This window comes from Hypomesus nipponensis, chromosome 19, assembly GCF_054491055.1.
Source record: "Hypomesus nipponensis isolate SF chromosome 19, ASM5449105v1, whole genome shotgun sequence".
NCBI classification, from domain to species: Eukaryota; Metazoa; Chordata; class Actinopteri; order Osmeriformes; family Osmeridae; genus Hypomesus; species Hypomesus nipponensis.
This window is the reverse complement of record NC_140379.1, coordinates 10,415,999-10,430,146: the sequence shown is the minus strand read 5'-3', so window position 1 is coordinate 10,430,146 and position 14,148 is coordinate 10,415,999. Positions and strand designations below refer to the sequence as shown.

General features: G+C 41.8%; 1 protein-coding gene across 5 annotated transcripts in view; it reads left to right on the top strand.

The window, feature by feature from the left end:
- Positions 1 to 325: 325 nt before the first annotated feature.
- The window catches only part of LOC146246962 (kinesin-like protein KIF23), a 45,122-nt gene continuing 31,299 nt past the window's right edge, over positions 326 to 14,148 (top strand). The window contains exons 1-23 of one of the 5 annotated variants that reach the window (XM_084682834.1): positions 326 to 440; positions 952 to 1,018; positions 1,134 to 1,262; positions 1,358 to 1,463; positions 1,566 to 1,702; positions 1,826 to 1,938; positions 2,153 to 2,323; positions 3,105 to 3,217; positions 3,299 to 3,420; positions 3,693 to 3,795; positions 3,895 to 3,974; positions 4,121 to 4,240; positions 4,439 to 4,598; positions 5,225 to 5,383; positions 5,570 to 5,736; positions 5,901 to 6,074; positions 6,407 to 6,598; positions 6,841 to 7,134; positions 8,029 to 8,262; positions 8,765 to 8,853; positions 9,253 to 9,337; positions 9,475 to 9,515; positions 9,672 to 10,338. In XM_084682834.1, the coding sequence (XP_084538960.1) occupies positions 427 to 440; positions 952 to 1,018; positions 1,134 to 1,262; positions 1,358 to 1,463; positions 1,566 to 1,702; positions 1,826 to 1,938; positions 2,153 to 2,323; positions 3,105 to 3,217; positions 3,299 to 3,420; positions 3,693 to 3,795; positions 3,895 to 3,974; positions 4,121 to 4,240; positions 4,439 to 4,598; positions 5,225 to 5,383; positions 5,570 to 5,736; positions 5,901 to 6,074; positions 6,407 to 6,598; positions 6,841 to 7,134; positions 8,029 to 8,262; positions 8,765 to 8,853; positions 9,253 to 9,337; positions 9,475 to 9,515; positions 9,672 to 9,687 (2,886 nt within the window). In that variant the 5' untranslated portion in view covers positions 326 to 426 and the 3' untranslated portion in view covers positions 9,688 to 10,338. Of the gene's footprint in view, positions 441 to 951; positions 1,019 to 1,133; positions 1,263 to 1,357; positions 1,464 to 1,565; positions 1,703 to 1,825; positions 1,939 to 2,152; positions 2,324 to 3,104; positions 3,218 to 3,298; positions 3,421 to 3,692; positions 3,796 to 3,894; positions 3,975 to 4,120; positions 4,241 to 4,438; positions 4,599 to 5,224; positions 5,384 to 5,569; positions 5,737 to 5,900; positions 6,075 to 6,406; positions 6,599 to 6,840; positions 7,135 to 8,028; positions 8,263 to 8,764; positions 8,854 to 9,252; positions 9,338 to 9,474; positions 9,516 to 9,671; positions 10,339 to 14,148 lie in introns of those variants that run through there. The other 4 variants (XM_084682836.1, XM_084682835.1, XM_084682837.1 and 1 more) reach the window with 4 other exon arrangements.

Below are 14,148 nucleotides of genomic sequence, written 5' to 3'. Positions count from 1 at the left end.
CATTTACTTTAACTATTTATAGGCCCTACCTTTTCATTACTAATTATTGTAGTTTGTGTCATCAATATCTTAACTTTGAATTAATCTCCTTTGGGGTGATATGGCTAATATTAGTCTACCATTATAAACTCATGATCGTAGGTTATAGATGAAATTTAGGCCTATGAACCAACATTAGGATTATACATTTAAGATTTTAAGATAATTCTGCGGAAAGATTAGCTAACAGATCTCAAGCGCTCCACTGTGGTCTACACAGTAAATTGGGGCGGGACGTCAACGCTTTGTCAGAGATGTTATTGGTTTAAAGACAAAACCGGAAACAGACGTTTTACGAGAGGGAATTTTCAAATATAGAAGGGGCGCTCAGCCGAGTTCAGTTCACTGTCTGGTAACATAAACAACACAATATAGTTGCCCTACACAATGCAGAGACCAACGTGAGTATATATATATGTATATATATATCTATATATTTGTTTCATAGTTTACGATTACTGAATCAGTGAAAGGACTGTTGCATGCTCGACAGTTACCTTATTGATGACGTAGCATGCCACTTGCATTCAAAAACTACGCCGCCGTGTACTGTAGCTAGCATTATAAAACTAGTCTAGCAGTAGCGAGTGGCTTTTATTGAAATGTCGTCTCTGGAGAAATTGTATGGCAATAATGAATTACTTGCCATCATTTATACGTAACATTTGATCATTTAAATTGGATAATTTGTCTACGAATTAGACATGCTAAACGTTCAGTAGTAAGCTAGCTAGCTGGAGCTTGATTTGTTTAATTACTTGGAATGCAGTCACAGCTGATCTACGTCCGAGCACCCGCTTGGTATATTTCAATAAACTCTTGATTGGTGATGTGTGTAGCTGGCCAGCAATTATCAACCTATCCATTATACTTGCTATTGCTGTACTCTCAATCCATTTCTTTGCTTGACAGAAAAGGAAAAACTCCTCGGAGGCCAGTCCCAAAGAAAACGTCAAACACACAGAAAGACCCGGTTGGAGTAAGTTGGCTGCCATGCTAACTACCCTTTCCAAATAAGACCTAACACCACCTACCATGTCAAAGTCAAACATTAGATATTACATTGACTTCAAGTGCATTTTCTCTGTGTTTAGGTGTACTGTCGTATACGTCCATTGGGAGCAGAAGATGAGGAGTGTTCTATAGAAATGATAAGCAGCTCCACTATTCAGCTGCATGCTCCTGATGGCCTCAAAGCCAACCGCAATGGAGAATACAAAGAGGTAAGAGGGTAAAATACATCTAACAACATGCTTGCCTGGGATGGAAGACAAATTGGCTAAGAAATAGCAGTACACATTTCTCTTGTGGCTTTCAGACTCAATACTCGTTCAAGAAGGTTTTTGGAATCCAGACAACCCAAAACGAGTTGTTTAAAGATATTGCCAAACCACTAGTGGAGGATCTCATTCATTGTAAAAATGGTAGGTGAGCAAAAAAACAACCCATTTGTATATGCTCCCTAGTAAACCAAGCTATTTGTTTGGTTGCAATACTACTGAAGAGTTTTCCTCTGTTGCTATTAGGTCTACTGTTCACGTATGGTGTCACAGGAAGTGGAAAGACCTTTACCATGACAGGATCACCTGGAGAAGGTGGACTCCTCCCTCGCTCACTGGACATGCTTTTCAACAGCATCAGCCCTTTTCAGGCTAAGAGATATGTAAGAAACACAAGTTCTAATACAATCTGTACTTGAGTAGTATGGGTTTAGTGTATTCACATCTTCATAAGAAGGAACCTGTAAAAGGATTGTTTAGAACGGTGTACATTTTCTGTTTTTCAGGTCTTTAGGACAGATGACAAGAATGGGATGGAGATCCAGAACCAAGTTGATGCCCTTCTTGAGAGGCAGAAGAGAGAGTGTCAACTGTCCGTGCCAAAGACTCCTTCCTCAAAGTATGTATTTCTTGAACCACGTGAAATACAAATAAATGAATCTGGCACCACTTTTTTCATATTTTTCAGTTCGGGTTCTGTAATGTAAAGATCAGGTTATTAAGGAATTTTATTATTGTTTTATTCTTTCTACTAGTTGTTGCTTACTAAAATACTTTGGTGTGTGTGTCTTTACCTTAAAGTGGACTACCATTGTCTAAATAATCTCTTTTAGACAAAAACCAGACCCAGAGTGTGCAGACATGATTGACCCAGAGGAGGCCTGCAGGTCTGAGGGTGTGGACGAGGACAGCTGTTACAGTGTGTTTGTGTCCTACATTGAAATATACAACAACTACATTTATGATCTCCTGGAGGAGGTGCCCTATGACCCTATTAGACCCAAGTAAGTCAAATGCTCTTTTCCATAATTCCAATTTAGCTATGATGGGCTTGGTTGAAGGTATTTCAATAGAATGACTCATGGCGATTTGAGTCTGCTACAGTAAATTCTTGCGTGGTCCTTTTCTTTGATGAGCATATTTGTCTGTGTGATCGTCACTGTGAAAGTGGAGGTGAATTATTGTAGTTTTTTGCCGTAGTGCATGTCGGTCTTCATTTCTTGGAGGTCTAGGCCCATGTGCTATACATCAGAGATTGACATGTTTTGTCTTCATTAGGTGGCTGGGTGGAGGCACACCTGTGCGGAACCCTGAGTTTGTGTATGTTACCAGTGTATACAATATGCCCCCCTTACTCCTCCCTCTTCTCGCTAGTAACTGGCAGTACATGTAGTCTCATGGTTTCCTGTCATCCCTTCCCCATACCCTCCTAATCAAACTCCCTGCTTATGGCATGAGTTGTAGTAAGGAGACTTTGCTCCCCATTCCCCTCTCATTAGAGGTAGTCGCTTTGGGGCGTGTGTGAGCAGTGTGATTGGCTCTGCGTGGTTTGTCTTTGACACAAATCAGGCTCAAGCTTCCCGGAATGGCTCAAACTTGTGCGTCCTGCCTCTGATTGTAATGCTGTATACACTGTAAATGACATGCAGACTCATCTCTTCCCTTTTAGTTGATTTCATTCACTGTCATTGCAGTTTAGTTGGATTCATCTTGGTTGACCATCATTGTGAACAATTGGTGCTTGATTTGAGTCTTTCTATGCCTAACCTTTCTATCTTGTATCAGACCACCACAGTCTAAGATTCTTCGTGAGGATCAGAATCACAACATGTATGTGGCTGGATGTACAGAGGTGGAGGTGAAGTCCACTGAAGAAGCCTTTGAAGTGTTTTGGCGGGGTGAGTGAAACATTTACTCTGGAAAAGGCCATCGTTTACAATCTTTGATTATCTGATTTACGTGCCTGTGCTTGGATCCAGGTCAAAAGAAAAGGAGGATAGCAAACACTCAGCTGAACCGCGAGTCGAGTCGGTCCCACAGTGTGTTCATAGTCAAACTGGCCCAGGCGCCGTTGGATGCGGATGGGGACTACATTCTACAGGTAAGAAACAACCTTGATATTGGTGTTAGTGTTAATATTAAGTGAAGTCTCTCCATGTAGGCACCTGTATCTTTATCATGCTTTGAGAATCATGCAGATATTGCCTGCCCAGTCAAGAGTGCTTATTAGCTTGGCTTCAAAGGGGCAAAATATACAGAGCACCCTTTTGAAGCAAACTCCTACTGTGTAAAGAGGCTAATAATGATACGGTTACTCGGTAAAGAAAAAAGCTGAGCAATTTTATATGAATCAATCGTGTGTTTGTTTTATAGGATAAAAACCAGGTGACTGTGAGCCAGCTTTGTTTGGTGGACCTGGCTGGGAGCGAACGCACAAGTAGGACCAGAGCAGAGGGCAGCCGCCTCAGAGAAGCAGGTGACTTCTGGAACCAAGACCACTCTGATATTCCCAGGATTTTTCTTTCGTTTCCATGTGACCAGTACTAAGTTTGTACATGCCGGGTCTCCTCCCCAGGCAACATAAACCAGTCCCTGATGACGCTCCGCACATGTATGGAGGTTCTACGAGAGAACCAGATGTGTGGGACAAACAAGGTCTGTATAATATTTCAGTTTATACAGTAAAAAAAAAAAAAATAGATATAGATATAGAGATAGATAGATAGATAAAGTTATGTATTTGTTTTTAAGAACCTCCCCAGTGTACTTGTAGTGATGATGTAACTTGTTTTCTGTTGCAGATGGTACCTTACAGAGACTCCAAAGTAACTCATTTGTTCAAGAACTACTTTGACGGTGAAGGCAAAGTCAGAATGGTGGTGTGTGTCAACCCAAAAGCTGATGATTATGAAGAAACTGTGGTATGTTTTGTGGACCATTTTTCTCCTTCTCTTTTATTCGATCAGATACTTTTGTTATTGAAACTTTAGGCACTGATAAAATGTGTTGGGAGGAATGTGAGCAATAATGTTAGAGTAGCAAGCAATCAACAATCATTTATGGACATTTTGTGCATGCATGTAAGCACATCCTACCTATCCTTACGTCTGTGTTCACAGCTGGTGATGCGCTTTGCGGAGATGACCCAGGAGGTGGAGGTGGCCCGGCCTGTGGACCGGCCCATCTGCAGCCTGGCGGCGGGCCGCAGACACAGGAACCAGGCCTTCAGGGATGAGCTGACCCAGCACCTGGACGAACATGGGGGACCCAGCAACATCGGTACTGCACACAATTTATATCTGACAGTTCATATTCAAATTCACAATGTTTTATATAACGATCCGACAATCACTGAAAACCTGCAAATAAAATGTCCAGGCCTTGAAAAGTCAGGGTTTCCCGCAGCACTTTTCAGTTAAGGCGGCCGCCTAAGCAACACAAGCTTGCTGCCCAACTACGTTGTTTTTAATAGCAATGTCTGCCATTGTCCTGATTTCTCCATTCCAAACCATGACCAACACCAGTCTCCCTTCTCTGCAGAACGCATTGCCCGCTACGCCGGCAAACCCCACCCTACCACCTTAACTAACACATTTTCTGTGGGAAACCCTGAAAGTCGAGGCAATTGTTTTTATGAAACAACTTCTAATTTCCACAAATATATTAATATGTATTAAGCTCATTTTACACATACACACACTTTGTAATCATGAATATTTGGTTTCAAGCAATGAAAGTGTTCAAAAGGTGTAGAAACCCATATTGTACCTTTTTAAAATGTATTCTCAAGAATCACAATGTAATACACACAATTGCATTGTTTTCTAAAAACAACCCCCCCCGCCCACGAGAAGAATAGAACAGAAAGAATAAACCTGTCATGTTCTCCTTCCGCTTTGGCTAAGATGACCCAGGGTTATTGAACCAGCTCCTGGACAGTCTTCCACCACTGCCCTCCATTGATGTGGTGGACCCCACAGACGAACAGACCCTGCCCCGCCTCATCGAGACGCTGAGGAGACACCGCATCCGCCAGATGATGAGCGAGCAGTACTCCAAGACTGGTGAAGAACCATGCATGCATGCATCACACATCCATGACCTGAAGGAGGGACAGGGAACTGGACACGGACAACCATTTGTCATTGCCTGTTGCTACGCAGTCTATCAAGACGAGGAAATTCGGCACTTGCATAAACATTCACATTTATACCAAGTTTAGGTTTCAATAACAAACATCTCTTCCACAGCCAACAAACTCAAATCCATGCTGCAGGAGTTTGACAGCAACCTCATGTCCAAGGAGAACTTTATCCAAGACCAGAGGGGGAAGCTGGGGGAGAAGGAAAAAGTCATCTCTAACCAGAAGACTGAGATTGAACGTCTGGAGAAAAAATCTAAAATGCTTGAATACAAGGTACCTAAAGCAGTAGTGAGGTTTTATAGACTTATATTGCGTATATCTGAAAATAATCGATTTACTTCAGCTTGATTCGATAAATTATTTCAGGCAGGTTCAACAGGTTCACTTGACGTGATATAATAGAAATTGTGGCATTAACTAATCCTTTTCATCCTCAGATTGACATCCTCCAGAAAACCACCAACATCTACGAGGAGGACAAGCGCTCCTTGAAGCAGGAGCTGGAGAGCCGGGAGCAGAAGCTGAACAGGGAGCTGTCAGAGAGGAGGCGCATGGAGCAGCGCATGCAGGGCATGGTCACCGACACCAAGCACAAGTGGGAGAAGGAGTGTGTAAGTAGCACCTCAATACCTGGGACGATTGGCTTAGCTGGTTTGAAGGGAGATGGTATTTTGTGCAACTCTTAGCTGGTAGGAGCACTTTTACAAGTGATGGAACTGGGAGTTTGTTGAGATATTGTGGTTTTATTTTTTCATTTTGCTTTATTGTGATTTATAGGATTTCTTTTCTTGAATAGCTGGGTCTATAATGGCAAATGAACTGCATTTTAATAGCACTTTTAATGGCACCTCACGGTACATTCAAAGTGCCACAGCCCACAGTGATGGTAATCAGTCACTTAAGTTAATAATAATGTTTTGTTTTGGCCTTCTGCCTATCTCAGGAGAGGCGGGTGAACGCCAAGCAGATGGAGTTGCAGAATAAGCTGTGGGTGAAGGACGAGAAGTTAAAGCAGCTCAAGGCCATCGTGACGGAGAGCAGTGCCACAGAGAGACCTGAGAAGCCCCAAAGGCCTTCCCGGGAGAGGGACCGTGCAGCTCCACAGAAGAGGGCTGCCTCGCCAACACCCCTACCTGTGAGTGACCTCCCTCCTCGCCCTGTAATGCATGGCATGTCCAAGGTGTATGTGTCACTCCATTCCAAGCAATTGTGATATCCCAGTGCCACATTTGTCAGTTTTTGGCAGATTTGAAAGATCACATAACGTTATGGCTCTTGTCTATTTTTACAAGCTTTGCATGTACCACATTTGACAGCTTGAGACTTCAACTTGCAGCTTCAATGTCCTACCCCCCCCCTCCCCGCCGTCCCTTACAGGACTCCAGCAAAACGCCCTCCCGCCACCAACATCAGGCAAAGGTCAAAGCAGTTCAGGGCCACCCCCTCCCTTCCTCCTCCACCTCGATTAGTGTGTCTGTAGCATCCTGCATCTCTGATTGGGAGCAGAAGATCCCTCTAGAGGCCAGGCAGGGTAGGGAACCCCCCGGGACCTACAGGAACAGTAACTGGACCCCCTACGCCAGCAGCAGTGTGGGCCGCAGGTGCGGCCAGCGCTGGGCCCCTGCCCCTGAGACCCCCTCCTACAAGCTAGACCTAGAGTCAGGCTCAAGGGTCAGTCTATGTGCATGTGATTAGATCTTCTTCATTTGTAGAACTGCATCCGTAGATGTTCAGTAGATAGATCTGATGTGTTTTTATGTGTGCCTCTGTAGATGCCTTGCAAATAGATGCAGGATCTGCATAGATCTGCAGTAGCTTTTCCAGATATGCTTGTAGAGTTTGCAGTTTTCCCTTGATTGTGTGTGGCCTGCTGTAGAAAATTCCTTAAGATTTCCCTTAGTTGTAGAACTTGCATTCTTCCCTTCATTGTGTGTTCCTATGGGTGGGTAGCTGCTCCATCTATGAGCTCACTGCAACCTTTGGAACCTGCAACCTTTTGGAAAATGTTTCTGCTTCCTACTAATTCTCTGCTTCCCCTCATTGTCTTACCACTCATTTGACAATACTGACCAAATCCCCATTTCATCCTTCAATTTCCAAATGCTGTTGCCTGTGTTAGAGACAGGCACTACTTTTGGGTTATGAGCATTCTCAAAACAGTGATTGTTACAGCCTATAAAAATGGGGCATTACTGGGAGAACATCGTTATTTACGTGTTGAGTGACTAAAATGTCACAAGGTACCATACCAAAAACATGCAATAGTTCTGGCAATTCAGGTGTAGACATACTGACTCGTACTACCAGAATAGACTGACTGATAAATGGCTGTTGAATATGGGTTGAAAGATTTTATTTTTTATTTCCAATATCAAACCAACCCCTTAATAATAAATAAAAAATGCTCAGAACTGTGGTCTTTCAGTAGTGCCGCTAATTCAACACTGCACTAACCCTGCCTCATTACCTGAGCGCCTATAACTAACCCCAAAACGCCGCCGCCATTTGTCAATAATTTCCTGGTTTGTTGTCTCTTTTACCGTGCGACCGGGAATTTCACCACAGACGGCGACGCCAGTCCGCCCCCTTCACCGTCGCTCGCACTCAGCGGGTGGGGAAAGATGGGTAGACCACAAACCACCCTCTAATTTGGATTTAGGCACTGTCATGCAGCCAATCATACCCAAAGCAATCAAGGTGTCGGCCGCCAGCGAGAAAGCTCTTTCTAAATGCCACAAGTATGTGCTAACACACCAGGAGCTTGCCTCCGATGGGGAGATTGAGACCAAGCTGATCAAGGTAAAGACTGATTGCTGCTTCCGATTTGGGCGCCTATACAATTCTGATTTGCTCTTTTTCTTCGACACTGCCGTAAACTTCAGTTGGTTTAGTTTAGAATGTATTAGCATCAATTACCATCTGTCGCGTAACGCGTTTTCAATTGGTTCCTCCAAATCACTGTGAAGATGCTAAAGATGCATTTATTGTTGAGCAGTGATGCTTTTTAGAAGTTACAGTTGTGATCAGTTTCCAACAGAAATGAAAGCTGCCTTCTTGGCATCCGTTAGTTTGGATTTATCAATACACGGTTCGATAACTAAAGTTCTCTCCTCCAGTTGTTTCCCAGTTGGAACTGAAGGGACTGCTCTCATTGCAGTGCAAAGGATCGAGTTGCCCATGTTTTTGGTCAATCACCATTTTGAAATACTGTCATAGTCTGACATGTCTGCGTATGTTTGAGGGAGCACTCGAGTGCTGGTGTGAAGAAGCGTCTCCTCCTAAAGGTTGTGTGAATCCTCAGGGTGACGTGTTCAGAACCAGAAGCGGAGGCCAGGCTGTGCAGTTCACAGACATTGAAACATTGACACAGGAGTTCCCATCCACCTCAAGGTACTGCCTTCTGTAGTTCAAAATGAAAAGGTGTTCTTTCAACATGTATTATATGTACATAGTTTCCCATTGGCCTTTCATGAACAATGTTTGGTTGATGTAAATCATTACTACTTTACCAATCATTTCTGAAATTGGAACGATTTGAGTGTTTTGGATGGTGTGAGATCAGTATTTCATGCCATGTCCTTAATGGCATGAAATTGCCATTTAGTAACTTGCATCTAGTCTTAAAGACATCTGAGAGGCTTTGTGCTGAACAGTTAGGTTCAAACTTGTGTAACGTCACAGCTCTATGTAAAGTACAGTTCTGTCAAAGTTGTGATCAAATGAACAGATCAAATGAAGTGTAGGTCATCACGTACTTGGAAAGTTAACATGGACAATATTCTGATGTAGTCGTAAGAGAAGATCTGGATCAGGGGATGGCCCCAGACAGGCAGAGGACCACAGGAGAATGGAGTGGGATGACACTGAGAACGAGGTAAGGTGCAACTCAACAAACAAGAAAACCATGAACACTGAGTTGTGTGGGACAAAACATGGTAGTTACATTCATTTTTTGAAAGACATTGACAGTTTAGGATGCAACCATATTTGAAGAACCCATTCTTTTTTTAGGCTCCAGTTGCAAGCACAAGCTCGGCTTACGGCTATCAAAAGTAAGCTCAGCAACTACACGCCTCATTTTAAAAATGCATTTTGTGAATTTGTTTGGATAATAGAAATCCAATATTTCATAGACATTTTAGTATAAAATGTTGAATATGAACTGGTATCTTGGATCTAATTTCTACTCTATTTTTCATTGAACACAGACGCCGAAAGCCCTAGGACTTGGAAGGAATGATGGAACTATTTTTTTAAATGGAGGATTAGTTTTGTGCATTGGACCAATGACTTGACCTTTGGTCTAAACTGCACCTTTTTACATTTTTGGACGTTGGGCCTTATATTATATTTGATCATGATTGTTCCTGTAAGTGACATTTGTTATTTTGCAACATTGGAATTATGTTCATAAGTCCACATGTACAGACGATTAGCATACTAGTCCTCAATGTAGAATCAACATGAACTTTTATTACCCCCCTGCACACACACATATGCAAACACAAATTCTTTAACAATAAGGGCTGGGTTTCCCAGATTCTTTAAGAAGCTCTTAACGCTAAGAGCGTTCTAAGAGCGTTCTAGAGAAGCTCTTAGCGTTAAGAGCTTCTTAACAAATCTGGGAAACCCGGCCAAGTTTAGTTGCTTTTTTCCTGAAAGTCGTTGTTTGATCTTCATGCTTAGTTCATACAATGTTTGTGTGCTTGCCTGCGTGTGTGTGTGTGTGTGTACATGACTGGCAAGCGAGATTAATAACTTTTATTAACATAAGAAAAGGTTTTTGGTTGTATATAATGGCTTGTACAATTCTTTCCCCCTCTGTACTCTAGTTATGTAATAGCATTTGTTATAGTAAATCAATTCAAACTCAAAGTGAATTATTGTTTTGTCTGCCATTTGAGATGTCTCTGACTTCTTTCAATGTTGTTTTTAAACGCAACACCACACAAAGAAAATGAACATTTTAAAAGCATTATCTTGGGGTGACCTTGTCAATGATGACAGCCCTCTGACCCACCCCTAAAAGAGCAAATATTGTTTGACTGGTGTCCCTGGTGGAAGCCAGCAACACGTTTCTCCTACTTGCTTTAATTACAGAAAAATGTAAGACTAAACTAGCCTTGATGCTACATTGTGTTGAGCTGTCACTTAAGTCTTGTGAACTGAGCAGCACTGCCCATCATCGCTCATTGGTCATGTCAATTTCTTCAGCATGTTGCAAAAGGTATTGTTGGGGTGTCCTTGCTAGCACTGTGTATTCGTTTTTAGAAGAATGTCTGTTATATGTTCTGTTGACATCCACTATGGATAGCAGAGATGAAAGAGAATATTCCTGCAGGTTTTCCTTTTGGTTTTCAGAAATGCTGTATATGAGCTAGATACCTTATAGTAGTGTCTAGTATACAAACGCTAGCCACATTAAGATAAATAAATTGCATGTATTGTAGTGACATCAGTTTCATTACAGAAGTGAAAAAGGTGTCAGATCAAAAATATAAGAAACACTTGACAGAGAATCCGTGCTACAAACTTGAATAACAGCAGGTGGCAGCAGATACCTTTTCAATGTAACTTGGGGACATGACTTCTATTTAACAGTGGAACTCTTTGACCAGTGCATCAAAAGCAGTTTGACTCAAGGCCACAAAACCTAGTTCTGATTCTCAAACAATTTTCTCAACCAAGATGAACTATAAGGCATGAATGAATGGGTTGTTCATAATTCCTACTGTTTATAAGCTGTATCAATTGAACATGGCAAATGTTCAGTAGGGTTGTGTGTAAAGTTTGAATTTTCTATGAATATTTTATTGGGATTTGGAAGTGAAGCTAATACTAAATGTTGACAAAGGCATAACAGTAGTAATCCAGAGTCAGCCTCCTTCCAAATCTGCCAGTGAGTGACACGTAATGTTGGATGTGTACGCCTGACAGAACCTGCAGTGTGTCCATGGAAGCATGACCCCTAAGCTGTCAGACATGGATATTGACTTTTGGACAGACCACATTTCCCAGGTTCCTCTGCTGCTTGACTGGATTTATTTCCCAGTGAATGCTTGGGCAGCCATGATAGCGAGGTCAAAGCAATGCTGAATTGCTCTTCTGCTTGGCTGGGGCCCTGTCATTGTCTTCCCCAGCCCTGAACTGCAGCATTATCACTTTGCGTTCGATGAAGCAGGAGGGAAATGAAAGTTAATAGGCGATGTGCACTTAGCACATCGACTTTGGAGTATGATTTCCTCGCTGGAGCGGAGAATGGCCGATCAAATTCCCCGTCATGGCCTTCCTATTCATTTTGACACTATGTCTGTACAATACGTTCAACAGGGGCCATGATCACAAACAAGGCTTATAACCAAAGGCTTTGTCCTGTCCTGCAAAGGTTCATATTCCCCTTCTAAAGATGTACCTAAACTGTGCTGTAGGTGCTTTCACAATATGATCTCTACTCAATTTACAGACTTTAGTGTGACTAGCTTTAAACCTATTTTAAACTACTGTATGCATTTTGACAACCAAGCATAGTTACTAAGTAAGACTTTATTTATATAGCACATTTCATACAAGAATTGTAGCTCAAGGTGCTTTACATAAAATCAATAACAACAATAATACAAGTGATAAGTGTCTCAAATCCCTGTTTTCCTTAATATTACAAGGTACTACCAGTGGGTGCTGGATCTCGACCCAGCATGCTGCTTGGTTGCCTTTTAACAGCTGAGATTTTTTATGATTGTAGGAAATAAGTAAAGCATCCCTGCAAATACTCTCTGCTACGATATATCTGTAAACCAGTATTACACAAAGTATTCTGGTATGACTCATTCTGGATGTCCAACCTGACTTCTAGTTGGCCAGGTTTGAATGGGCTTCAGCCAGAGGAGGGGTGATGGGGAGGGGCGATAGGGGCACAGCTGTCAGTTGTCTTCCAGCTCTAACAGTCCAGTGTTTCCAGGCCTGCCTGTAAAAATATTGACCCTTGCGCTGTTTAACCAGGCAGCCTTTAAGCACTGCTGGAGCAAATATCACATGGCTCTGTGGTTTTTCTAAATGGCTCCTTTTACTCAAACACTTGCTAATGGCTGCTTAAATACCCTCTTATCCACCTTGTACCTGGTGTTTGCATGGGAACAGTGTATCAAAGCTGCCATCATATCGTCTTACCCGGAACTGAAGAACAAGAGGTCTGGGTGTGTCCGCCATGTTTGGGGTGTTATTTATTTATTTCCCCCTTGGTATTTTCACTTTAGTTTGTGTGTATGTGTCTGAGAAAATAATAAATATACAGTTCAGTAAAGCTTTTATGAGTTGTTCTTCATGCACAAACCTACCTTCTCATGACAGTGAACTATCACTTTGACCTTAAGCTCTGAAGCTTTTGACAGTACTATTTGTATGTTTCATGAATTTAGGACTTTTGACAAGTTTAAATCCTTGAGAAGCATTTTTCATATGTAAAGTTACCTCTTCTCATATGTTTGGATGTATTTCAGTTCCTGGAAAAATCTGTCTTTCAGTACTTTCAGATCAGTACTGCGATTGGACTCGGTTGTTGTTCCAGAAGCACTGTGTGTTCTGTAGCATTTCCATTTAGCAACACAGTCTCTCTTTCTCTCCTTCCCCTTTCGTTTAAGGTAAACAAGGCTTCTCTGAAGTTGCCTTTCTTCCTGTGTTCATTGTTCCCTAGATCTTCATCCTTGTTGACCCTGTGTAAACGTCCTTAACAATGGCAAACTACAAAGCGTCTCTTGTGTACACACACACGCGCGCGCATGCACAAACACAGACCATAATTAGATAATATTTTTCCAACAAAGATTGTTCCATAGCCATTATGAACAAAGTTATAGGTTTAACAAAAAAACATGGTTTGCTTTGAAAACAAAATGTTGATGCTCCTCGAGTTTCTCCTTGTCAGTTTTGTTATCTGTATTATTCTATTAGATGTTTTTACAGTGTCCAAAAAGTAACTCGATCATAAAGATAAAAACCTTGCACAATAAATACAAGATAAACCCTATAACAGAAGCTACAACATGTGCTTTGAGAACAGTCGTAAGCAGTGCAAAGAGCAAGTGCCATGTCATCCACACAGTGTTGGAGGTACATGGAATGAACTGACCCTCTGCCAGAGGCATTTTCAGTTCTTTCTTTGTTCGGAACCATGAGTGGGAGATGTCAAGGGAGTACCTACTCACTCACACACACAAACACACACACATTCAATGTAGGGGAAAGGGTTTCCCAAGGTTTTATAGCTATTACTTTTGGCACTGAAATGGTTTTTCAAATGTAGCCAGTTTTGCGGTTTATCTCCTTTATAGGGCTGACTATACTGTATGTAGATAATGTTAGATTATTATTTGTCTTGTTTGTAGCTGTCTTGTGTGTTGTCCTATGAACATTTATGAGTTTGGATGATATGCGTCAAATCCATGCCAATACGTTTGGACAGCGATAGCCAGTAGTAGCCAATAATCAAACATTTTACAAGTAAAATGCACTCACTGATGACTGGCAGTGTCGATTTTGAAAAATGGCTTCTATGATTCAGTAGATGCGTGTTTGATTAGCAAATTACAAATATTCAACTAAAATATATAATACACTTGTCGGTGCACTGCATCCAAGCCTTTTAGAGGCAGGTTATAAAAGTGAACATATTTCCTTCTCTCCCACATC